The sequence below is a fragment of the Numida meleagris genome, chromosome 6, assembly GCF_002078875.1.
Source record: "Numida meleagris isolate 19003 breed g44 Domestic line chromosome 6, NumMel1.0, whole genome shotgun sequence".
Lineage (NCBI taxonomy): Eukaryota > Metazoa > Chordata > Aves > Galliformes > Numididae > Numida > Numida meleagris.
This window is the reverse complement of record NC_034414.1, coordinates 51,420,419-51,448,296: the sequence shown is the minus strand read 5'-3', so window position 1 is coordinate 51,448,296 and position 27,878 is coordinate 51,420,419. Positions and strand designations below refer to the sequence as shown.

Below are 27,878 nucleotides of genomic sequence, written 5' to 3'. Positions count from 1 at the left end.
TAGAGTGCCTTTCTCTAAAGATTTTTTTAAAAAAGTCTTTCAGTGCAAGAACAATATTCTGAATGCCTCTACACTGGTATTACAGGCCAGTATTTGTTGGGTATTTTAGAGTACTTAACATAGTATGGGCACAACTTACCATGGTGTGAATGAAGTGGCTGCTAGCATGCATGCATTTATCATTGGGTAAAAGCAAATTAACTCACCCCTCAGGAAAGCCATCAGCACTCTTGCACTCCACATGGAGCAGGAGTATGAATACATGCAGATACAGGGGCATTAGCAAACTACAAGCTTCTATCCACCAGTTATCAATGCCTAAGTTATTTTGTGCCCATATCGTTAGGAGCAGAAGCTCTACACAGCATAAGCAGAACTAGCACTGCTGACTCCCTTAAGCACTTTTGAAATTCCCACCCTTACTTCCTAAATTCAATAAACCACATATCCTGAAGGTGCTTGCTTATTGAGTTTGTTGGGGTTTTTTTTGTTTGTTTGTTTTTTTAGGAAAACAAAGGAAAAAAACAGTTGATTTTAGAAAGCAATGAAATACAATACAATGTTACAGATATTATATATATTATTTATACATATAAAAAGACTGGTATTCCCAGAAAGAGGACTATTGCAAGCACCTCAGTATATTTTAAGGGATAACATACTCTCCAGTCTACCTCAAACCTGATATAAGAAATACATTGTACGTAATGTTGCCACAGCTAATTTTGACTAGCAGGAATTTTAGCCAGAACCCCATATTCAGTTGTAAAGTTCAAACGGTAACAGAAATATTTGAGTCAAGAAACTACTTTTGCTACCACCTACAGTTAAATACCAAAGTCTAACTTTACAGTTCATTATTATACAGTGCCAACATGTGTAAAAATGACTTTTCACTTCTTTAAAAAAAATTATGTTTGAGTACAAAACAAGAAAACAAAGTTAGTTTGTATTTGCATTCTTGTTAGCCATGTGGATTCAATGTTCCCCACAGATGGGGAAAACCCTTTTGCCTCACGAAACCTTCAATTCCCCTTTTAGGAGTTTGCTTTTTAATCATGTGGTTTCAGTTATATCGAAATTCTGTAATGATTAATTGATGGCTGTCAATTTGACAGGCCAGCTAGAAAAATCATGTTCTTCTTGGAGTGTTTTATTCTTTTGCGGCCCCAAATCACTAAGGAATCCGACATATTTCACGCTTAACCATTTATTTCTATGTTGTGTTTTAAAACAAGCTTATATATATCACTTGCAAAATTAGGACTTTGTCATGGAAAGCTGCGTCCTGAATGTTAAATCAATGGCCATGGTCCATTAAGTACATTGAGCAACTTTCCTGGACATCCTAATCATTAGCTACCAACACAGTCACATCCTTTCTCTTGGACTGACAGTCATCAGAAAATAAATCAGGGAACAGATGTTTGTTATACATATAAAAGGAAACACTCAGTGGAATGGCATCAATGAACACCTTGAGACCAGAGCCACAAGACTTGGCCGTTAGTTCACAATTAACAAGTAAAAGCAATCTTAAGATGCATCTAGAAGTCTGACATTTTCCCTGTACTCACACAAACCATGAACTCTCCAAGGTAAGGACAAAAACATGCTTAAAGATTTACAAGGTGCCTCACACAGAGATGCCCTCATTTCTGACTGGGCCCTCTTGACACTAACACAGTACCAAACAAAATAAATAAATACATTTTTTGACAAACTGGGAAAGTTTCAAAGGTACTGAAGAATTGTAAGCTGTTTTCCTCTGGGGAGAATGTTTTTCAGAAGTTGTTACTAGGAACTAACTTTTCTCCATCAGCTTGTGTGCAACGTTCTGCCTTTGTAAATGTACATCCAATTTGGAGTTTAAGCTTCTTGTTGACAAATGTGTAGCCTTTTATCTCCTCCACCTCTTCATGTGAATTCAAAAGACACAAAATAATCACAAATAGATTTGTATTCCTTTTTTTTTTTTTTTTTTTAAAAGCAGAGAGATCTCTATTTTTTTACCCAATAGGGACTCAGTCTCCCTCATGCTGGGAGATACTGATGTACTAAATCTGAATTTAATGCAGCAGTAGAGAATTTCACTCTCTCTAATTATGCCATTAGAAAGCACACAGATGTCTCACACTGTACTCATAAATTTTCAAGTAGATATCAATTTTCTGAACGAACCTTTTATTCCAGCAACTGACCTCTCCAGATCATTAATCCAGAGTTATATGCCTGACAAACTATTCAGGGTTCTTCTGGATATTGATTTTCATCTAGGCTTTTGGTTTGTATTTTTAATATTCTATTTCTGAATTTTAGCACTGTTATTTATTAAAAGAATTCAGCAAATTTCATGAGGAAATTTGAAGAAAACAATGTTTGCAGTTCTCAGACATTCTTAATGGACACAAGAGAAAGAGCAAAACTGAACAGCAAAAGAACACACCAGAAAAACGAATAACAAGTACAACTTTGACTGGAGAAACAAACTGTGCATCCTCCCTTCTTTGAAGAAATGTATTACCTATCAAATAACATTATATTCATAAGATTGTTATGTCTTTTGTCTTACGTATTTCATGTCCCCACTTAACTTAACACTTGGCTTACTATTATGATTCCATATGCTCATAAAAATGACTAGATACTGGATGTGAAAGTTTCTTTCCACATAATAACAGTTGATCACATGCCCTCTCTTGGTGAAGCTACTGGAACCAGTAATCAGTCACCAAGAATCATGAAAAACTCTACGCTATGTTTTCTCCATTTTTCTTCTTGTCACTGGTTATTAAGACAGCATATGTAAAAACCCAGGCTTACAAATTAACTTACCTCCAGGCAGATTCAATCAGCAATACCAAGACATACATAGATTAGCTTCCCAGTGTCAGAGTGCAATACTGTAAGCGTGCAGCCACATCCCAAACTATCATCAGACCAAGCAACAATGATGCAACAGTAAAGCAGGCTAGACTGGCTACCACGTGCGCAGAACATGGCAAGAGTAAGTGCTGTAAGGATTTATCCCTGCCGTTGCTGAACTTGAGCAATAGTTTGGAGACTTAAATCTTTCTCGAGTATTGTAACATCTTTAGTTCAAAATGTGAAGTGAATAGTAAGTGAAAGAAATACTTCTATTTAATTTTCTGTAAAGTGGATGCTAAAACATATCTGATATTGTGGCAGAAGATATACTAGGGTAATGTGTAGGCAATACCTTCACAACAGCTTGTTAACCATCTCCTGATGTTTCCCTAGTTGTGGCCCACATCATGCACACTAACATAATTTCCCAGCATCCACGTTCCAAGCTAGGTCTGAAGGCAAAGTATTTCAGCTTGGACCAAACACCACACTAGTGCATCCAGAGAACTTCTACTTCAACACTGGTATGTGGCCAGGTGATTCAGACCACAGAAAAAGAAGCTCAGATCTACTGGCAAAGGAATACATAGATACATTTTGCTCAGAAAGCTCAAAGGATAACCAAAATAAAAAAAAAGATTTTTTAAAAGTGTATTCAAATGCATTGTGCTGTGTTAGGATTAATTCCACATCACATTGATCTCACACTTTATTAATAGCTTTTAAAATACCAGCATGTAGAAAAGAAGTATAATTGTGTTAAACATACAACAATGTTAAGATCCTAATCTTTTCCTACAGTTTGGCAGTAGTTATGATTGTTCTTCAGATAATATCTGTAACTTTGTTTTTAATCGTTCTCCTTTTTAAATGGGGCTTTCCGTTTTAACCCAGCCTAGGCAACTGTGGTGTTCTAGCAATGTATCTTATCCCAACAAACACAACAAGCCAGCTGCTGAGCAGAATATAACAAAATCAGAAAACCTTTACAATAAGCTAAACTCTGCCCCCTTTTACTTACAACACCTCACTTCACAAGTGTAAATGTACAGTACAGAAGCTACTACCATTTCTGCTTTAATGGGGAGATTCTAAATTTCTTACCTGTAAATGAAGTATTTTAGATTCATTATTCCGTAGCATTTCCTTCTGTCTTTCAATTTCTATTTCAAAGCTACAAATCTGATTATGTAAAGTTTGTATACTCTTGTTCTTTTCCAAACTTTCATTCTGGAGCAAGGCCACCTGGAAAAAATTCTACAATTACTCCTGCCAGAGTTTATTAAAAATACCTATAACTTCATTTGTTGTAAGCTACCTCACACCCACAAAACAAATGAGATCCTAAGGAAATCTCTATCCACGTCTTTAAAATAAATAAATAAATGAAAAACAAAACAAAACAAAGATCACCAAAACAACCTTCTGTTAGCTACTTCGCCACTTCCACAGAGTGGCTTTGGTACAATTTTGGATGATAAAAGTACAGATGGGATACAGAAACAGCAACATAACTTGTCTAAGCATAATCTTTCCTTCATTTGGGTTGTAACCCGGTTGTGTAACTATGACTACCTTGTTAGTGCAACAGCCATTGACTTGGTTGTGGCTTGGAGTTTGGAAGAAACAACCTGAGCCCTGCACAGACATTGCTAATTAAGAAAGCATTAATCTTCCCCATCCATTCCTATATATTCTGATCTATAGAAATTTCAGTAAAAAGTTTGTCTGAATGGGATTGGTTTGGCTTTACAGAACATGATGGTGATGAAAACTCCCGAGACAAGTGAATACAGAAAGGATTCATGCATCTCAAGGAAAATCCAGCGTGTCTACCAGTAGAGCTAGTAGCTACAGAGACAGACTGCAGATTAAATTCTCTCTCTGTATTGACATTTTATGAACTCATTCATCAGTGACTCATTCTGATTTTAAAACATGAGCCTTGTTACAAGAATATCATATAATATATCTCCTTGGAGATGAAAGTAATACAGTTAAATATTCTCTGTTACTGCAGACAAACACTATTTTCTGCTCTGTTCATTAATGTGGTTTGGAGAAGGGTAGTGGTGGGATGTTTCTATTATTTTTTAAATCTCATTTTCCCTAGGCAAGATTATTAAGCAACAAAAATGTAGGAAATAAACAAACAACCCAAAATAACATTTGGATACATCCTGATTAGTTCCACAGTTAGATCTTTATGTGGATAGGAAGCAGTACCATTTTTGACCCAGTAAAATCTTCTGATAAATATTCCACATTAAGACCAATTATTTGGATGCTTCGTGTTCTCAGGATCTAACTCCCTCAGCACATAAGTTTTTACCTCTGATATGGACACCGTTGTAGAATTCCAATACTTTAACTGCCCTCTAATCAGACACCGCTGGATTACTTACATGTCACTACATTCCTAGGCTCAAGAAGGTATTTTATAAGGTAGATAATTTTGATCTCTATACTAGTGTAAACTTGACAAAATAGACTGTCAGAGCCCAAAGGCATCCAGCACGTTCACTGAAAAGGGGTCCAGAAATAGAGAGATACCATACTTCATATTATATGTATTTATCTACTTTTCAATATAGCATAGCATGTACATAAACACTTACACTAACTACAACTTTTATAAACAGAACTCTAGCAGAATAGGTTCAAAAGAAATGAGACAAAGCTATTTTTGCCAGTACAGAGAGAGAAACAATTCTGAGGCTAAAGTAATGCATTCCTAGGTACCAGACAAAATTTCCAAGAACAAGTGCAAATATAAACTAGTATGCCTGCCTCCCACATAGTTCAGATCTGCTGGGTTGCCACTTCAATTTTTGCATCCTCCTTTTCCTTAATGAATCAGAGTTCTTTAGTTAATTGTGATCCTTACATTCCTCGTCTCTCACTGTTTCCTCCCCAGGCCTCCCAGTCATCAGGCAGTTACGCTCTGTGTCACTAGCTTTTCATTTCCATTTTTGTACAAGTTATAGTACGTGGGGTAGTCTTGTGCTGAAATTTTCCACACACTTTTACAGAACATAAGAAAAATGTCTTGCAGTCTTTAATCATACAGAGCTGTCAATGCTAACTCAGTAATTGCAGTTTGGTGGTAATTTGTGAATAAAAAGTCTTTAATACTAAGTAAATACAGTTTCCTAATTATATTTGGCATAATCTTTAGAACTTAGGATAATTAAATTAAAAACAGGGTAAAGGAAACACAGTATCCATTTGCGAACTGCATCAACAACTAACTTCTTATACTGTGCCATATTTGCAATACCTCGAGGAAAAAGTGTGTTCTTATTCAGCAGTTTTTCAAATAAAACCATTCTTTCAGTTATTGCTTACTGAAAAACAATGGAAGAAATCCTCTTACACCACAAAGAACTGGATTAGAATAGACAGGTCCCATATTTAAGTCACGCATTAAAAAACAAAGAACAGTTTATACCACGTTTCCTTAAGAATGGGACAAAGCCAGAAGATTATGTTAAAATCCAGAAATCCAATTGAAATTCATTATGTTTCCAACACTAACACCACAGAACCTGTGGGAGTTAGGTCTTCAAGTCTGTCCCATCACAGTGACCAAAACACTGAGTTTTAATTTGTCCCACAATGTTTTGACCCAAGATTTTTAATCCGATCAGCTTTTAATTGCTTTTTGCTAATAATACATTCAAATATCAAACTCATAACTCAGCGCAGGCTTTGCAGCTCTGAAGACTTTCAGCTTGCATGCCCCCACATCACTGTTAAACAATACGGCGACTGGGAGCAGGCAATTTCTTCTTCCCCCACCAACCTTATCACAGTGAGTATCCCTAACAAAATACTGACCCCCAGAAAGCAGTGACAAGATTTCAACAGGGCCAAGATTTCTGGGATATCCACCAGCCAAGCTAACTTTGCACTGTCTTTCTCCAGTGCAATCTTCAATTTTTTTCTCAAAGAGAACAATGAAGTTACGAATCATTTTAGTACTCCTCGCTAGAAAAGTCACAGACATATGATACGTGGTTATTCTGGTAAGTTGGCACTGTCTTGGGATTTCCAGTGATTCAATTCTTTATTATGAATAGGAAGAAGTCTACAAAGCAGGAAGTGAAAAAGTACAAAAAAAAAGAACAACAACAAAAAAAAAACCCACAATGATAAGTAGTTATGTCTTAAATGAAAGGTGTTTTTTTTTTTTTTTTTTTTAAAAAGAGAACATTAAAAACTATAGTAAAGCTTATACTATCTTATCTCAAAAAGAGAGAAAACTGCTGGGCATTTTTTAAATGATGAAGCACCTCTCGGGACAAAAGGCAAAAAATGATCTATTCTGGAAGTTACAGGGAACACTTTTTTTTCCCCCAGTGATGTAAAACAAATTGTATAATTTTAATCAAACTAATGAAAAAAAGAACTAAAGATATGAATTTGTATCTGGTAAGATCAAAAACCATGAAGTTCCGATATTAAAAAAAAGGCTGAAGTGCAAAAGCAAACTGAAGTATTGTTATTGATCAAATTAAAATTTACGCATATAGTAAAAATTGTATGTGAAAAACACTACACTAGACCTCTCCCAAGCTCAACAGTTTCCTTATGGAACTTCAGAATAAAAAGCAGACCACAGACTAATATACCAGGGATAGAATTATATTCCACTGTTCCTGTTAACTTCAGCTTTAAAACTACATGTTCTGTGGCTGCAGGGTCTTGTCAGAAACTCATACATGAGAGATCACTGTCTTATACAAAGAGCAGAACGCACTTTCTAGACAAAGCTTGCTGAACCCATTTGCAGCCTGCTGTGAGACGTCAGAAGTCAGAAACACACACACCCAATGGCCACTGAGCTAACACTGGAATCATTACTCTCATTTAAATCACTCTAGAAAAACCCAAAGGGGTTCTGATTCTTTTGCCTGCATTTGTAGAATGGTTCTAGTAATTCTGGGAGCCCAACCACCACCATGGAAGAAAAAGAAAGAGAAAGTAAAAAACCATTATTTTAATGGTTATGTATAACATTAACCTATTTCAAAAATGTAAGAAAGCAGCAACTTGTTCTGAAATTCTCTATTTCAAAATCAAAGACAGAACCATCTGCTCTCCAAATAAACTTTAGTTCATTTAAACTGTTAACAAGATCAGAGCTATTACTGGTGTGATTTCCAGCAACTTCAAAATACCACACATTACAAAAACAAGTAATGCCAAGGATGCTCTGCAACAAGAACTTCACTCTGATCCAACACTAAAGCAGAAATCATTATGGCAAGATTTACAGTAATTTAACTGAGTTACAGTGATTAATTCACCTTTGCAGGTCATTAAGTTTGGAGAGCAAGAACAAAACCAAATTAAATAAACAACTGCTTTATTACCTGGTATTTCTGATAATGTAATTCCTTGAAAAATACTGAGGTAGCAAAAATACAGCTCATAGCACTGCCATAGCTTTCCAAACCCTCTCTTTTGAAGGAGATAGCTCGGGGAGGAAATTTAATATTGGAAAGTTTATCTATGTGAACTGAGTGTTCTAATTACTAAGATACCAATGAGGAAAATTGTATATGGAGTTACAAAGCCAAGGTTACCATAGCATCTTATAATAACAAAGCTACAGATATGCTATGTGGCTTGAATACTTTTGGAGCTTACTATTGCTTTAGCTGTGCTGTTGAACAGCTGTTAAACAGAAAAAAATTGCTTCTTCTAGTACTTTTATATGATTTAAAGAAATCAATGAAAATTAGAAGTGAGTAGAAGATATACCTTATTTTCTAGAGCATTGCTCCACTCTTTCAATAAGTTAACATGCTGCACTGCTGAGCTGGCTTCATGTGCTTTAATTTGTTGGTTTGTTCCCTGTGACAACAAAGAATTTATACATTTTAGCCAATTCCACTTCTTTTAAACCTACAAAGAAAGAGTACATCAAGACATCGAACCAACACTACGTATTTTGGTTCACGGATGCATGTTGCAGAACAGTAGGGAGAGGGGAAATCTACTTAAGAATTTACAAAAGTCAGGAATACATTTAGTACAGCAAGTGCTTTACACAACTGCCATATATCTCTACCCAATGAACTTGACATGTCAGAGACAATAAAGATGAACAAGATTTACAAAATAAATTGTAGTTCAGTCTTCTGTGTAGTTTTACACTAAATAAAGCACAGTAAAACTCTCGAGTCATACAAACTCTAAAATGTCCAATTCCCCAAACCATAATTCAAACTTGTGATGTATTTCATAAACAGCTTCATAAGCACAAAATTTCCCCTCAGTTGAGTATTAAAGACAAATATTTAAGATAAATTTATCATCACTGGAAACTGCCAGCTTTATAAACTACTTTGAGAGATAGTACAATGACTACTTTGTCATCCTAAAATGATTGCTCTATGATATTCAGATGTGCTGCCTCTGCACAACCTGTAAGTGCTGTTACAAATAATCACTATATAAAAAGTTTACAGAACACACATAGATCATATACAGAGTACATAAGATGCAGACCATATTATTTGTATTGTATTGCATTACACCTACTTCATTAAGTACTTCGCAACGCAGAGTATATTAGTTTTCATAGTTGTTAAGTTGCAAAGAAACCGAAAAGGTTTCAATGATCCTCAAGGTATGCACTCTATATAAAGTACTAAAAATATATATGTGGATATATGTACATATATGCACACATATACATACATAAAATGAATGGCAATACATACGACATAACAGTGGGTAGGGTCATAGCAGTGATCAATTCTACCACTAAGAGCATTACTGTTAACACTTAAAATGATGAATGCTCTTTTTAAATAAAGTCTGGAAATACCTGCAGGAAGCAGTTTATTGAGAAGTGTTGCTACTTACAGTTCTTGTCTCTTTAAATTATCATGAACTAACAAATGAATGACACTATCTGATAAACTCAATTTTTTCCTGTCAGCAGTTTCTGAAATTTCCTCCGTAATCCTTTCATAATACAAGATATATGGTACAGCGAGCAGAATATTTTAAGAGATTGGAATACTAATACTCAAACTCAGCTCCAGTGTTGGACTTCCTTTTGTTTTTTAAAATATTGCAGGGAATGCAATTAAATAAAACTTTTTTTTAAACTACATTCCATGCTATGCTTTGATTATACACCTATGTGCACACAGACATAAGAATGCACATTAAAATAATGTTTTAAGTGGACTAATCTATGTTTAATTTTAATAAAAATATTAAGACACACAAATGAAAGAAAATATATATGTACTCAGCTCAAGCAAATAAATACTTTCATAAACAACTGAAGTTACTAGTTTGTTTTCTGAAGAACAAGAGTTACTCTACTATTATTCTGTTATGAAGTTCTTGAAATGTATCACCTCCCTATTTCAACAAGATGTGCCTAACAAATGAACTCCCAAACCACTGCAGGAAAGTGCTGTTTTGGGTTTTTTTAATATTGCTTATTTTTAAAATGAAAAAAACCAAACATCTAGTACTTAATCACTCAGTGCAACTGGATGACTTTTTTTTTTAACCAAGATTAGAGAAGTCCAGAACTTTTACGTCAAAGAGTTAAGTTCTACTTGCAGATTTTCATCAATTGGGAAGTATAATTGTTATATACTGACCTGAAAAGTGCAGCCATAACGCTTAAAACTACAGGTACTTGGGGCATTAATACATTCTGACAAATGTGCATTCAACTGCAATAGGAAAAAAATGTGAGTTTTGGCAAAAGACGTTTGCATGATAATGCTCAAAACATAAAGGGCACAGGTTATCAGGTTTGTAGTGCGCCATTTGCAGAACATACAATACAAGTGTGTATACTTTCTCCAGACTGACCTAAAGTGCAAATACTATATATACACATATGTAAACCACACGCACATGCCAATACAGTATACAGTGATACATTTAGTATACAGTGAAACTTCTACTAAAGACTATTTCAATAGGCAGCCCAATTTCAAAAAAAAGCAAACACACTCTGCAATTATTTGCATGATTTCATTTGACTTTAAAGAATGACTAATCTTTTCTCGTCAAGTGATTCTTATTGGTGCTCTGGATAAGTCTTAAGATCAGTTTCACTGTAGCAAAGTACATCTTTTCTATTCTAATTTCATGAGGAACCAATTTTTCAAAACAGAACATGCAATTCTCAGTGCCAAAATTTAACAGTTAAATTACACGAAAAAGACTAAACGAGTACTGCATGAAACAGACAAAGAGCTTTATAGAAGGTACAGTTAAACAACCTCTAAAAATGCAGTATACAGGATTAAAAATGATTAGTAAAATGCCTGCATTTTTCAGATTGAGATTTATTCCAGTATTTTTTTTTTTATTATTATGAGCACATCCACTTTTCATTTTAAAATAAACCAATTCACAGAAGAATATACATATATACAGACAGCAACCATCGCAGCACAGACAGCAGCAGCTGGATGCAAACTGCCCAAAAATTGGAGCAAAGAGCCATTTTGGAAACAATAGCACAACAAAGCCTCTCTCTTCAAGAAGAGAATCTGCAGTTTGTATTTCCCACAAAGCAGACAGGAGCTAGAATCTAGCTCCTTAGCTGGCATCACTCTTTCAGCTTTCAAGATCTCATGTAAAATTCCCACACAGTAAGTCCCATGTGACACAGCTCATCCACCTTCAAGGAAAGAAGGGGTGAACCAATGCTGCTTTGAACATTTAGCACTGGAACAGACAGGACAGACTTTGCAATCTAATACCAAGATGCAGTCAGTCACTTATCTCTGATACACACCTATATGATCTAAACACTATCTGTAGAAATCCATGGTATAGTTTCAAAAGAAACACATGGTTCAGAAAAAAATAAGACCAAATAAGAACGAGAAGTGGTAAACAGGCTTTACTAGAACACCACATTTTTTAACTTCGCCAAACTAGAAGTCTGCCAAAGAGTTACGAATTGAACATGAAAAATTGCCATTTATTCTACAGCAAGATATTCATTTTTTGTACACTACAGGATTTTCTCAAACTGTTAGGCAGGCATTTTCCCATTTTCGGCATTAGAGTCATTGTCCCTAACCATGCAGCTAAGTAATATACATATGTATATATATATAAACAGTATCAGAAAAAAATTAAGCAACATGTAACAACAGATGATGCAGAGCATGCTGACTGTTTAAAGCTCTATTTCTACCAATGGTTTCAGAACTTATTTCTGGCTGTATACTCAAAGAAGTGTGATTTGTATGGCGTATCGATCCAGGCTTTAACTGGACAAATTTTTTTTGCAGTCACATACACCTTTTTGCAAAGTCACTGCTCAAGTACAGATTTAACAATATTCCTAGGTGCTCCAGAACTAGGGTCTAAACTCAGGAGCATTCAACTCAGAAAGTCACTGATAAAATTGACCCAGAATATATACTTTCTCTTTTCATAGCAGCTTAGGTTCAATTAATGGGTACAGTATCTATCATACACGTTACATTTCATTATCCTGGGGAAAAAGACTGTCCCTATGTTCTGGAAGTGCCTTATGCTCCTTGGGTATTGTGATATGATTAATAATGTACAGGTATAAGCAGAAAAAAAGAAGAAGAATCCAGCTGAGGAAGCAAGTATAATTGGAAAGAGGAAAGTTCATCTCAGATCAGAAACTTAACATTCCTTAAATGAGGTTTACAGAGTGCTGAAAACTTAAATAAGCTCTTCCCATCCTAAGCAAGTTCTTTTTTGAAGAAAAAAACTAACACGCATGAACTCTCACAGAAGCTACTTATATCTGCTTATAAACAAGAACATGGATCCATTCAAAGATGAGAGCTTCTATTTGTTTTGCAGTGATGTATAGATTGGATTGTGTTTTTACATATAGATAAATTTCCACATATTATGAGAAATTTTAATGCATTCTTGCATCTGGCTGTTGGAGCGTTGTATTACCCACTATGCTACACCAGTTCTCCATGTGTCAGTTATTTTTTTCCCCAGATTTAATAACCTTAACCTTAATTTTTTTTCCATGAAACAATTCATATTAGCAATTCACTTATATTTTTCTAGTCTTTACTAACTCTCGTCAGTGTGCACTAAAATTTCACTCACTCGTGCTATTTTAATACAATCACTACCACTGCACCAAAATACTGCTCTACTGTGATCAACAAATGCTTTAGATCAGGGTAGGGTGGGGGGGATGTTAAAAAAGAAAGCAGGAGAGACATGCGCTGACCTTGGGCAAGCGAAGTTTATAATACAGACACAAAACTAATACGTTAATTTTTTTAAATCGCTTTTCAATAAATCATTAAAGATACTTGAGTGTTAACACACTTAACTGTGTGGTAGAAAAAGCTTTTCTTTAGATCTCACATTTTAATAAAGGAAATGGCTTCTGGCAAAATTCTTGCGAGATCTTACTAAAAAAAGCATTCAGCACAACACTGGGCAAGACATCTTACCTCGCTCCTCATGAGTGTTTTAACACTGCATTTATGAGGACATGAAACCATGACACACGGGCATTCTGTGTCTTCATGTTTCTACAGAGGAAAAAGCAAACAAACCACAGATCAACTCATACTCTGAAATGAATGAGAGGACTTAGCTGCAAAGAAAAGTATCCTACAATAACTTAAAAATACACAACTGTTTTCAGTGTTTATCCCAATTGTGTAAAGCGTTACAGAAATGCAATGCTGAAACATCCATTCATGCTTTTGATAATGTATTAATATTCTAAAGTATAAATAAGGATTTTCTTATTTTTTTCTATGGACAGTAAATCTACTTGTTTCATCTTTTATCATCTTTTTACTCAAAAACAACGTAGCAATAATAAAGTCAGGTTTTCTCCCCCCAAGAATTACACACAAAAGTAGTCACCTTTAACAGTGAACTGAACCACAGCAGATATCTGTTTAGTAAGAGTATATAGTGCATGGAAAAGCTCTTCAGAAATACTCATTGTACACTCAGATACTCTTTTCTTCCTAAGTATGGATATTCCCCTTCGAATGCTTTTCTAAATTTTATTCCCAAATATCTGATACCAAGTCTCACTGCTATGTACATAAAGTTCAAAGAGATGTTGAAATTTATCATGCTGCTAGACAGGCATTTTCATCTGAACCTAGATGATGACAGATTCTTTAGTATAGCTGTCAAACCCTATCACCATACGGAGGGAAGAAAACCAGGCCTAATCTAACTGAATTTACATATCTTAGTTTTTCTCAGCAAAATGAAAATCTGGAAAAAAATAATAGTTTAATGTCAAGGAGACGTCCCATTCAACTTGAAACAAACTGTTTCATACTAGACTACTGTCTAGTACTTAAAAAAAGCAAAGGAATCAAAGATTTAGATTTATAAGCTCTCTAGAAAAGGAAGAACATGTAGCATGCCATTTTTGCCCAGTAACGATGTTTATCTTTGAAATAAAATCAAGAAGTAGAGAAGACCAAAGTTCAGAGATGTGAAAGGTCTTGGTTCAAATGTCGGTCAAATCTGTGAGCATCCGAGAACATATTCCACCTCACTTTAATACAAAAAAAAAAAAAAAAAAAATCAAGCATGCCCTTCTGGAACATGTCTGACCTGCAATCCCTCTGATAAGCAAGAAAGACCAAGTTGCTTCTTACCAAGACAGATGGGATAGCCTCTTAAAGTGTGGCAGGAAGTTCAGTCCCTCCCCACCAGAACACAGTCACCTGAACAGAGGCAATGCTAGCACAGATGGAAAACACCTCCTCAGAACAACACTGCCCTGATGATAAGAAGCAGGGACAGATCTGGCTCCAGCGCAGCAACAAAGGAGCAAGATGACATGGCCTCATGTCTTCGCTAGTGGCTGGCCCAGTCAGCTCAGCTATATTTCAGACTAGTGAATGAGTGAAGTCCAGATTGCCTTGGCAGGAAGAGAGCGGTAGCAAAAACCCAAGGCAACAAGAAATGTTGTCCTTCCAGGTCTGTATCATAATGCTATTATCTAATTATCAATTAGATAGGAGAAGCACTTTCAAGTAATTTTGTGAATTATCCACAGAAAAACATAAGTCAGAATGACTTCAAGCTACTAGTTTGTTTTATGATGCAGCAGTTTTGTCAGCCAGAAATTATAGGGAAGGGTAGCTCTGTGGCAAGAAAAATTTTACATACAGTTCAAACAAGAGAAATTAAGAAGTTAAGTCACCTAACAATAGAGGAAACTAGAAAAATGCCATCAAAAAAAAAAAAAAAGGGTGACCTAACATTGTTAACTAAAGAGTCTGCCTTCAACAATGGGGATTTCCTACCCTACAGGTCATGGGATTCCATGAAGACACACAAACTATACGTACTCTGGTAAAACTATTTTTGTTTCCATTTGCATACCTTTTTTCTCAGTACACTCCCTCTATCTCCATTTTCAGTTCAAGTCACTGAGGACTGTTTCAGTCATTACTACAATAAAAAAAATTTTAGGCTACGGAAGCTAGAGATGAACTCAGCCTCTGGGTGACAAACCTCAAATCAAAAGGAGCCTATCATTCAAATGTTCAGTCTCATTAAGCTTCTAATTCTCATTACTAAAGTACAACAAGATAATACTCAGGCCATAAAAAATAAAACCACTAGCATTTCTCTAGTATCTGAACTTTAAAAAATCTAGGCCAATAAATAAATAAAAATGAGAGCTTTCTGAAATTAAACAGTTTTATGTTCCTCAAAAGGTATGGATGATTTCAGACTCTCAAAAACATACCTGTAGTTATTGCATTGCCCCTATAAAAATAAACTGACTACAAGAAACCCACGAGCATGTTGGTTAGACATGGAAAAACAGTTGTACATATCAAATATTGACTGATTTCATCCACTAAGGTAGAAGATATTTTTTAAACATCAATCTTTGTCTATTATCAATTCCCAACCCAAAGAAAAATCCGAGAAAGCATTCATAATCTAACTACATCTTCACCTTTGTATGTGCAAAACTAAACAGTATAAATAATTTTTTCCAATATATATATTTTTACATCTCTGCCATCTAACACTGAGCAATTGCACAATTATTAATCCACCAAACCTTGCAAATATATACTCAAATAATATGAAGGCAGGCGTACTTCCAAAACTCAGTAAGAGTCATAGAATCATTTTGAGTTGGAAGAGTCCTTCAAAGGCCATCTAGTCCAACACCCCTGCAATGAACAGGGACACCCACAGCTCCATCAGGTGCTCAGAGCCCCATCCAGCCTGACCTTGAGTGTCCCCAGGCATGAGGCATACACCAACTCCCTGGGCAAACTGTTCTAGTGCCTTACCACACTTATAGTAAAAAAAACCCTTTTCTTATATCCAGTCTAAATCTCCCCTCTTTTAGTTTGAAATCATTTCCCCTTGTCCTATCACAACAGACCCCACTACAGAGTCTGTCCCCTTCTTTCTTACAGCCCCTCTTTAGATACTGTAAGGCTGTTATCAGATCTCCCCAGAGCACTCTCCAGGCTGAACAGCCTCAGCTCTCTCAGCCTGCCCTCATAGGGCAGATATTCTATCCCTTGAATACATATGCTTTTTTGTAAAGACACCTCTGAGCAAAGAGCGCTTCTCATGACTGCAATACTTCACTTAAAAATACACAAGAATACAAGTGAGAATGATCACTCTTGGTCAAACTATAGAAACTATGTAAATAGAGTAAAAATAATCATTAAAATGTAAGAGAGTAACAGAGATACAGCATAACACAGTACAATGGGAAATAATGCAAACACAGCTTATAACTACATGTAAAGAAAGTACATTTCTCTCATTGTCTCCACTGTACTTGCAACTCACAATATGCTGCTTATCAGACAACCTACTCAGAACAGCAGGAAGTCTGTCTAGGCCTGTCATGTACTGTTACTATCAGGCTAAGACATTTTGTTATCACATTGTTGTCCTCTTTCCTTTAACAGCTCACAGGGTACCGAAGAAGAAGACAAAATGACACTATTTCTCTAGTCAATTGCAAAGCTTATGCTTTTCCAGCATAACACAATTATTGATGGGAGTTGAATATCCATTTGAGCAAAACAGAAAAGCAAGACAAGGAGTTGCTTTAGTATCAATATCAAGCAGCAGATTTGAATTTTACTGTTTTTTTAAATGTAGCATCTGAATATCAGAAAAACAGAGAATATGCTTCCCAGACAGTGCAGTAGCTGGTGCTTCCACTGGAGAAAAAAAAAAAAAGCCAGCCTGTTTTCTGTTTTGACTTATTAAGTCCACCTGGGAGGACAATACTCTATTGGCAACTAAGTAGAAGCACGAGAAGAGTTACTACTCCAATTTAACATACAGAATCTTGTTCTATATACAAGAAAATACTGCACCTGCAACATAATCATTGGGACTTGGCTTTTACAGTATTTACAAGTTGTCTCCCGGTATTTACAGGTCTTCTCTACATGGTCTGGCAAATCTTTTCTCAGTATTTTTTCTTTACAATCAGCACGAGGACAAGCTAGTTCTTCAAATTGACAATCAGTTTTCAAATGCATCTGAAAGACGAACAGAAATTAGTCAAGCCAACTAAATTTTGTGCATATCTTCCAATCTTTGAAGATGTCCCATACGAAGCAACTCCAAAATCAAAGTAAGGTAAGAACAAAAGTAAGTGAAGTTGCCCTACACAGTAAGCTGTGCAAAAGCAAATAGTAACAAGTCTACTCACAAACAAATTACTGACTTTACAGTCCATTTACATAGAATACAGTAAAATCTGCTCTAAAGTTGTATATGAACTACTTACCAACTTTCATACTGTAAATGTACAAAATTCCACACAGGCTATTTAAGAAAAACATAAGCATTCTTTTTCAATATATATATATATATTATCTCATATAAACATATATGCTACTTTAAGGTTTTTTTGTTTGTTTCTTTTTTTAAGTACTTGAACTGGTTCACTCAAAGCAAGTTTAAAAACTCACATATTTCACTGCAGGCTACTGTGTAACTATCTCTTCTGACTGTTAAGTTGCTGGATTACTGCTACCTTAGGCCTTAATGAAACAAAGCTACAAGTTCTGCGCAAGTCGGGTGAAGCCAAAGGTTTGACAATTCCATGCAAAAATCACCACTTACATCAGAGGATTATCATTAATAATGAAAAACAGAAATAAAAAACACATCCCAAAAATATCCCACATTTTTAAAGTACACATTAGGATTCAAAACAATTCAACTCTTTTCCAACTTCATAAATCATTCAGATCAACCACTCGTGTGAGCACATCAAGACATTGGCCAGGGTTTTCATTTGTAAGATTTCTTCTCATTCTTTAACAAAAAAGATGGCTTGTTAGATTACTTACTAGTAATTGACCCAAGGAAAGTTGTTCTTTGCAGCCCTTGTTTTCATTTCTGCAGTATATCTGAAGGGCAAGTAGTTCTCTCCTGCAACAATTATCCTTAAATACCTGGAAAAAGAATTGATTTAAATCTTAAAAATCAAAGGCCACTCCACTTTAGAAACTTAAAAGCTCTCAAGAATATGCAAGTTCAAAGAAAGCAGAAATCATACAATGTAATATCATCTAATTCTAGCCTTATGTGCAAAAAATAAAATACTAAACGTGCACATCACAGATCATTCCACTATGAAGAAGATCAGTGAAATAAAGTATTTGGACAGAAGCTCTAATAAAATAAAGGGTAAAGGTAGAAGAAAAGACTAAGATTTTTGCTATTTGCTTGCCTGTAATAGGCATAAGCTAGAACTCCCCATGTTACTTGAGAAGCTAGTGTATTAGGCACAATATTGTAAGATAAAGAAGACTCCAAGCACAGCAGATGAGAGAAAAACGATTTTGAGGAAAGCAGTCACACAACAACTAGTCTGGTTTGTTTAAACACCCATTTTCATTTCAGTGGTAATATACAGTCATAGACATTTTTTGAGGTCTTAGTTTCATGGAGGTTTCTAATTTCACCGACAAGAAGGTTTCAGCCATCTTTTCATTCTAGCGTTTATAAGATTTTTTTCAGCATTTCTGTCTATATCAGAATAGCAAGAAATTAGAAGTAGAGAGCTCAGGGGCTTGGATTTTTCACCTTTTACAGGTGATATCCCACAAAGCCTCTGATGCAGAAACAACGTAATGGCACAACCAAGAAGTTCTGTTGCTAAGGGCAGAAACTGGGAAAGAGGACTGAACACTGTTGCTGTTATTTTGAAGTCCAAAATGAAGGGATAAGAACACCCAGTTATTTGTAATTTCTTCTGTGACCATTTAGAAATACCAAATAACTATGCCCAACCACAACCACTCTACTGAAAAGTGGAATTGTGTGATGCAGCATTCCTGCAGCATATGCAGCAACTACAGAACTGTTCTGCATTCTAACATTTAATAACAACAAAAAGTTAGGATCGGAACTGCCCACAGTGACTATGAATCTATTCCCAGCATCAGTAGAGAAGGAAACATTGCAAACAATCTCATCCAAATCTCATCTGATGCAGGTCACTGATTCCTGTTTACTTTTCAGATGTAAGTTCAATGAATCAACAAATCTCATTTAAATAACCAATTTTCAGCACTGTAGGTTGGTTGTGTTTATGGGTTTTTTTTTCCCCATGAAGTTATTCAGCATTACTAAGCACAGCTTTGACAACTGAAATTATGATAAGAAAATGATTTTTAAAGTTTCACAAGGAATATCTGAAGGCTGTTTAGTGATTTTGGACATCAGCATTCTGTGGGAAGACAGATTTCCAGTATCATGAAAATCATCATCTGATATGCAGTTAGTTTAATGTATGTATTTAATATATGCTGCCCTTCATGCCATCCTCTTATGTTAGAGATATTTGAAGTTTCATAACAAATGTGCATGCTTATATACATTGAGAACTAGAAAGCCTGAGCTGAAATAATGAATCAAGTAGACATCATTATTACTGGTCTGATTTCCTCTAGAGCCCACCTATGTCAAAACTGAATTTAAGCACTGTTCACACTTAACACAGCACCTCTGTGTTAAGACAAGGAGAGACTGATGCATCCAGTAATATTTTCTTGAAAATGGTTACTACAAGAAGCATTTACTGAGGCAGTAAAGACTACTAACACACACAAAAAAAATTGCTAAACATTTTTGACAAATTTGATGTAAAAACCACATAGACCACAAACAAAGTCAAAACTGATTTTCTTTACCCCTCAATCTTTCAGAGGCAACAAAAAGTTTTCTTGTGAAAAACAGATGAGAGATTATAATCTGTGTGTGAAATAACTTATACATTTAAAAAGTCTCTGATTCTATTACAGTTACTGTAACTTCACACTGCTCTGGTTCCAGTGTGGCCCACTGAATGACCTGTAAAACAAAGCTAGTCAACAGCAGACGTTGGTCTGTGGCCAAATAAGGAGTAAAGTTTGCCAAGATCTGTCACAGTCTCTGAATTCCTACAGGAGATGCAGTATTTGTCACTATCCTCTCTGTTGATGAGAGAACAACTGCAATGTGTTGCTGCAGCTCCCAGCTATGAAAACAAGAAGCAACATGGTCCTGGCTGGACCATTAGAGTTGAAGCTGGCACACTGTTCTCTGTCATGTGGTTAACAGTAAGAATGAGCTGCCTTCCCAGAAAAAATACATGGTTTAGATTTTATAACAAAACCATCTTCTGCAGGTAGCTTATTAGGCTTATGAAATAATGGCCACAAAAAGCTAACACATCTTACATATGCTACACAATTCAATACTCTTGAATAAGAAATAATTTTAACAATACCTTGTCTTTTACTATGCTTTCTTGACATGCTGTACATTTTGGGCTCGGAGTACTGCAGAGAAAAAAGAAAGTTGTATTTCAACTCATCTGAATTTTAAGAGCCTAAGAACTTCAGTTTAAGAGGTGCTTTACTTAGTTACGATTATTCAATGGTGTTTTTTAAATGTTAAAGTGAATACAGTTTACTAGAATGAGGCAAGATGATGTTACTTCAAGAAATTTGAACACTGAGTCTGGAATTCCTGAGGAAATACGACCACCACTATGCCTCCAGCCACCTATGTAATAGTTTTCTTCATGAAACCTGTACCTGATCAACAGCTCTTGTCAATTTTCTGTCTATTGGTGCAAACATGTAAAATATTGCTTCCTTCAATTATCCAGACCTCTTTCAAACAACACATAATTAAACCTCACTCTCTCTGACAGTGAGTTACATATCCTGTTCTGGTTTTAACAGCTGCTACAGATCCCGGCTCCCTTTATCTTGAGCAAATCTATCAATTCCTCTGCAGTTCCTTTTCCCCACATAAAACGAGGATAGCCATAGCAATTTCTCTCTAAAGGCACTGAGATCTGTAGATTAAAAGCACTAGGTAACTGCTAGGTAAATTCTTTTGCAAGGCAACTAGTTGACAGACTATGCGAGTTACTGCTGTCTGCAGCACTGCAGATCAATGTAAAAGAACAAATTGGTTTGATTATTTTATGTAATTAGTATAGTTATTTCAAATCACCCCACTGGGCTCTACTCACTGAAATGACAATTCTATACTTCTGAAAGTATTTCTGAGCATCCTTGCAGCTTCAATATCTGTAAATTTTTTTAAGTAGGAATAAAAAGAGGAGGGAGAACTAATCAACTTAAGGGCATATAGTGTTTGATACAATGTCATCCTTTCCTTGCTTTTACTGAATTCACTCAAGCGTCCCACTTGCTCTTTTAAACTACAGCTGCATACTGAGCAGACATCTTTATTGCCTTAGCTACACTGACTGCTAGTTCTTTGTCCTCAGATAACCCTGGAACAGAACATAGTAGTATGTAATCGGTGTGTGTGCAGCAGCATACCAACACTGAATGAAAAATTTTGGTGCCAAATACAGAAACAATTTAAACTTATTTTGCTTCTAGTTTTATGGCACGTTTATTATTTCTCAAAAAAAAAAAAAAGGAGCTGTAAATTTAATTTTAATACAGGATTTGTTTGCAACAGGCACTTAAATATAGTGAAATAACTAGAAAGAAAGAGCAGTATGGCAGATGGTCTTTACCTATGTGTTCTTTTCAGTAACAAACTGGTTGAAAAGACAGGAAGGTAAAATTACACATATTCTAGCTGCACTGTAATAAGCACATGTGCATGTCTCGCAGCAGGGAAGGAAAACTGCCCAGACTCCAGCAATGCCAGAATCGTTACTGCTTGGATTGTTAAGGATCTGCTCTGTCCATCTGCACACATCCAAGCATGCCAGGTGTTTGCTTTTCTGCAGTCACTGCTATTAACCATGTAAGAGCCTTCCAAACGCATATATTCAGAAAGAAATAACTGCATTTCTCACAACAAACTTCACCTTACCTGAAGAACTGAAAGAAAAGCCTTCCTCATCCCATTCCAATTTGGCATGCTGTAGCAAAAGGCCTACAGGAGTGCGTTAGTGAGCTACAGACACTCGCATTTCCTCAGTATGGAGGTTACTCTCTATTGTTTGACAGGGTAATGTAATAACCCTCTAATGCAGCCTCTTCTACCACAATGCTCATACTCTTAATGTGCATCCTCCTGAGACTACAGTATTTCCAAGCGAAATACAAGTTACTGCCTCGAGTTAGGATGGTCACAGAAAGTAAACAAGAGATCAGAGTTTTCAAAATCCTCTCTATATTGGTAGTACAGTATGTAAAACCCAGTAAGCTCCTTTAGTTCTGCACCTCTGCTTACCTAGTAGTAAATGGAAGTACTGACTGCTTATTTACACCAGGAGATTAAAACTTCAAGAACAATCTCTAAACATCAGACCAAGTGTCAAAATGGCACCGCTGAATACAATCACTAGCAACGCATCAAAGTTGAGAGACAAAGATATATACTTCTACTGATGCACAGATACTTCTGAAAATCTAGATACTCCTTTTTAAACAACCACACTTTTATCTACACTGCAGAAGACTACATCTCTCAGCATTTATTTTATGTCTAAAACACTCACACCTTTTACGGTCTGGCTTTCCTGACCCTACTGGAATCCATAAAACATAGCAATTTTATGTGTTTCCTGGGACTTCGTGGGGAAAAGAAGCTCCACAACCATTAACATTTATCCAAGGATCCCACCACTCAGCTGTAAATCTGAGCCCACCAGTAGGTTAGCAGGTATTATCATTCCAATGAGCCTTTGCAGGCTCACTTCTTCATACAGTCATAGTTCCATATTATCAAACAGATCTTGGATCAAAACAGACACATCAGCAGTCATGGGAAACAGCTATTCAGCTTACACTCCAGACAATTAAGTTCTTACTTTATGCACCACTACATGGGATTAAAACACTTCAACAACTGTTTTGACAATATTTACAAAATCTTAGTTACCTAAACATCACTCAGTGTAGAAGACAAATGATTGCACCAGCACATGGGTAAGAAATAAGAAAGCAACCAGCAAGCTAGAGACTGCTTCCAGCCCAGGGCATTAGTTTACAGTATACACCAAACTATGGTGGTGTTCAAACTGTTTTCAGTAGTTCTCTGGTTTTAAACATGTTTCATTACAACGAGAAACATACCTCAGCAAGGCATTCATGCAAGTCTCACAGAATCTGTGTCCACATTCAGTCTGTTTAGGATTGCATAAGATGAAGTGACATTTTTCACATTTATACTTATCCTCCACAGCATTTACAAATTTCTCTTTGTAGCCACCTTGCTCTGGAACATAAATTGATGCTGAAGGACTGCGATCAGGATTGGCCCTTTGTTGTACCATTTCTACAGATAAAGGGGGTTCTGTCTTCTTACTGCTGTCCATGCTCTAAGATAACTTCTGTGGATCAGAAAGAAAATAAGATAAGCTCTGAGAATCAAAAATCTCTTTTTCCATTTAAATAAAATAAAACCAACTTAGCATCTGAGAGATTACATAGAAACAGAAATCACTAAGGAAAGACATCACGTGGACACAATACATACATGAAGTGGACATATATGTGTAAATATATTAAGCTTAGCAAATTCATAAAATACTATACATTTTTAAAGGCTCTAGAAGGTCAAGTATTAAAATCCTATTCCTAAAAGCTGTCTTAGTTAAATTTTGCCATCACTCTAGAAACAAGAAAGAGCAGAGTTTGTATTCTTCCTTCTCTGCTGCTGAAAAATGTCAGTAATACTGAAATCATACCATTCATTAGAGGAAGCAGCAAAGGGTATGGAGGAGCAGGTGTGCTGGTGCAGTACCATGCACAATGCTACTCACATGCTACTGTAAAAAGCATGTAACCAATACTATCCTACACAAGATATTTGGAGTCCACACAGCCCCACTGCCAATTTTTCCTTATCTCATGCAATACCAATGGATAAGATGCACTGTTTTAGAACAAAACATCAGGTTTTTATTCATTGAACATCTTTCCAACCTTTTCATCATAATTCCAACGTGTAGAGAACAGGTAACACAAGTCTAACTGGCAGAGGAGATAGGTGTACATAACATGGCCACTTGATTTATTCAATAGGACTAAGTACAACTGACAGACAGCTAAGAAAACAATTAATGTAACTGAAGGCTGAATTACAATACCCGTTTTCGTGGACTGTGACAACTCTAAGGCCAGCATGCAATGAATTAGCGGAGGAACACAGGAAGAATACCCCAAGTTAAATTTGAAAACCAGCTTTAAATGACTTCCTGACTTACAGAATCATAAAATAATTTAGATTGGAGAAGACTGTTATGATCATCAAGTCCAACCATTACCTAATCACCACTTCCATCCCGTAAGGCGTTCAAGTCAACCTTGGATGGGGTCCTATGCAGCCTGATCTAGTGGGAAGCAAACCTGCCCATGGCAGAGGGGACGGAACTGGATTATTTCTAGGGTCCATTCCAACCTAAGCCATTCTACGATTCTAACATCACAAGTCAACCACTAAACACATCCCTAAGAGCCACATCCACACATCTCTTAAATACCTCAAAGATAGGGACTCTACCACTTCAATAGGCAGCCTGTTCCAATGCCCAACTACTCTTTCCATGAAGAAATTATTCTCAGTATACAATCTAAACCTTCCCTGGCGCATCTTGCGGCCTTGTAATTAAGTACTTGTAATTGCATGTATTTTCTTGTACATCATTTCTGCATCTATACTTTAGGTTTGAAATTCTCCAGAGACTAAACAGACAAGGAAATTTATTTCTTTTGTTTATGATGACAACTGTTTATGATGACAACTAAACCAAAAGACAAAATTATTACAACTCGCCACTGATACTACTTCATGTCTGTATCAACACCAATGGAGCAAGTGTAGAGGCACTTAGTGAAGAATCCACACTTCAGCGCCCTCTCATCCCAGGGGAAAGCCTCACTGCATCTTGATCAGCTACAGAGGAAGCCTGAGGAAAACCAGCCTCATAACTCAGTATACAGACTGAATGATTCAGTCTTACTCAAAACCAGAAAAAAGCCAACAACAAAAAAATCAGTTTCTACACTCACTGAAAGGTGAATATAAAGCCTGGTTCATAATTTGAATTAATGTCTGCCTGCTCCTTATCTAGTCTTCAAAGACAGTTCTGCCAAAGAATTAGACTCTGCAATCTGAAGGAGAGAAAAAAAATCAGTGCTGAACTGTATGCAATTTGCAGTTCTCTTTAATGAGGAAATTCAGGTTAATTTAGACCAGGGAAGCAAGCAAAGCCTGAACTAGAGTTTCAGCAGCAAGCATAAAAACAGACTATGACAATACTGAAGAGGCAATTTCAGAGGTTGTAACCAGAACACAAAAGATGAGATGTGATGCTGACAAGAGTCTATGAGACAAGAAGGTTAAGGGAACTGTCATGAGTGAGAAAGGAAAGCAGCTAATGAAAGTGGCTGAGCAATAGAGATTGCTCAAGACATGACTGGCATTGCTGAACATTCTTGGCTGAACAGAGGTGACCTCAGACACAAGCTGAAGACTTAGAACTTTGTTGAACTGCTAACAGAACGGATTAGCAAAAAAAGAAAAAAGTGCAATTCCACAATATCTGAACTTGTGAAACTTAACTACCTATCGATTTGCTTCTTGCATACAACTATGAGAAAAGCTGCATTTGGAGCTTGCAGTTCAGGAATCTAGAGGTCTGTAGGATTACAGACCTCTGTTGATTTATAGTTTGCAGATACTAATACCTCTTCTTCTCTCTTCAACTGCCTGTTCTTTTGTCATATTTGAGACCTCTACCACTCATTCTGTCAACTCCTGACGTCAGCAGCCAACTTGAAACACACTGACTGGTGAGAATAACAAATACAGGGAATATGATTTTCCTCAGAATGCAAGAACAAAACAAGACACGGTCTGATTTTGACTCAGAGAACAATTGAAAAAGATGCTGAAGGGAGAATGGCAAGTCATGACAGCACTAAGTTCCTGAACTTGGAGACACCCTACACAACACAACTACTGAATGTTTATTTCCTCAAATTTCTTTAAGAAAGAAGCTAAATATGATTTGCAATTTAAAGTCCTTCAGTAGCATTATTTCCTCATGAAAACTGAGTAACTGGTCACAAGGAGGCAGGCAGGGGTGAAAAGGGGAAGAGACAAGATTTAACTGAGAAAGAACTCCGAATGTCAAACGAGCAGCAGGTGAGAGTTTCACAGAGATACGAAACTGATCAGGGGCTGAACTGTCAGCTGGAAAGAGATTTCATAGCAAAATAAGCTGTACAGTGCTCCACATGACTCCCCATTTGGAATTGACACAGTGGATATCTTGTCACAGAAAACAACCAGAAAGCCCACTGATAAGTAAAATTTACTATGCAATATGCATAACAGTGAGCTTTGTGTGCTTCAGCTTTTATATTTTTGTTTCATGAAGAAGTATATCAGCCATGAAATGCTAAACAAGTGAACAAGTGCAGCACCACAGCAGCCCAGCCTGGTGAGGAATTCTCTTCTACAGTATTCCAAACAGTCATCATTTTCTTATGCAGCAAAAACAAGAAACCATTCATGAAGTGCAGCAACAGAATACTACAGAGCATCTAAACCTCTTTATTACAACCTGAGAGCTGCATTTAACAAGGAGGTGGGGAGCCCTGACGTTTATCACAAACTGCACACACAAGTCAAACTACAGCATGCATGAGCTACGTACTCATGCATGAGTTACATGCTATTACATGTGTATATGAGATCAGCAATGAATACAAGAGCAGATAGTATAAACACTTCAGCTGCTATCCTTTTGCAAACAGCTTTCTCTAATGGTTTACATACCACTACAGGGTGTCATCTGTGATGTCATTTTTTCCTTTTCAGGAACTTTTAACAGCAGGAATTGGATCAAACCCCCATAATCATGTTTCAAACTGCCAACAAGAGGCAATTTTGAAGTCACACCTCAGTAAGATACTATGTGCTTACGGTAGGGAAGATAACCACTTCCAGAAAGTAGTGAGATGAGCCTGGCTAAAACACTCAAGATATACCAGTTCTGGTGGAAGCTGCTGACTCCTAAAGGCATGGCAAGATGCCATCAAGTCAGCTCTTGTTCATCAAGCTAAATCTTAACTCCTGATTCACCACTAGCTACTTCTTTAAGCTCCAGTTTCTTATCCCTGGGAAACAACAAAGAATTACAGTAAAGCACCTATAAAAATTTTAAAATAAATACACATCTGAAAAAAAAAAAACCACACAGAAACAAGGTGCAACTCTCACTTAACCTATAATATCCCCCAAAAAACTGATCACAAAAAGACAGTTTCAATATACTAACAATATACAGCAAATAAGCTTTTACCAAAGTTTTAAAATCAAGAAAAGTTAAGCAATTATTTCAAGTAAGTGTTTATGTTACATTGCCAGAGAAGGAGATAACAAAAGATACAGTCTAATTTCGTTGGGTTTTTTGTTTGTTTGTTTGTTTTTACTTAGGACAGAAAAACTCTTCTATCAAATTACAATTTTCACTGACAACAGAACAGTACTGCATGTACAATATC

General features: G+C 36.2%; 1 protein-coding gene across 13 annotated transcripts in view; it reads right to left on the bottom strand.

Annotated features, from left to right (window-relative positions):
- The window catches only part of TRAF3 (TNF receptor associated factor 3), a 69,184-nt gene that overhangs the window by 9,337 nt on the left and 31,969 nt on the right, over positions 1–27,878 (bottom strand). For 10 of the 13 annotated variants that reach the window (XM_021401741.1, XM_021401743.1, XM_021401748.1 and 7 more), the window contains 8 exons: positions 23,439–23,695; positions 20,651–20,702; positions 18,225–18,329; positions 17,238–17,405; positions 13,335–13,415; positions 10,506–10,580; positions 8,638–8,730; positions 3,973–4,113 (listed from right to left, as the gene is read on the bottom strand). In XM_021401741.1, the coding sequence (XP_021257416.1) occupies positions 3,973–4,113; positions 8,638–8,730; positions 10,506–10,580; positions 13,335–13,415; positions 17,238–17,405; positions 18,225–18,329; positions 20,651–20,702; positions 23,439–23,680 (957 nt within the window). In that variant the 5' untranslated portion in view covers positions 23,681–23,695. The remainder of the gene's footprint in view (positions 1–3,972; positions 4,114–8,637; positions 8,731–10,505; positions 10,581–13,334; positions 13,416–17,237; positions 17,406–18,224; positions 18,330–20,650; positions 20,703–23,438; positions 23,696–27,878) is intronic. The other 3 variants (XM_021401751.1, XM_021401752.1, XM_021401753.1) reach the window with 3 other exon arrangements.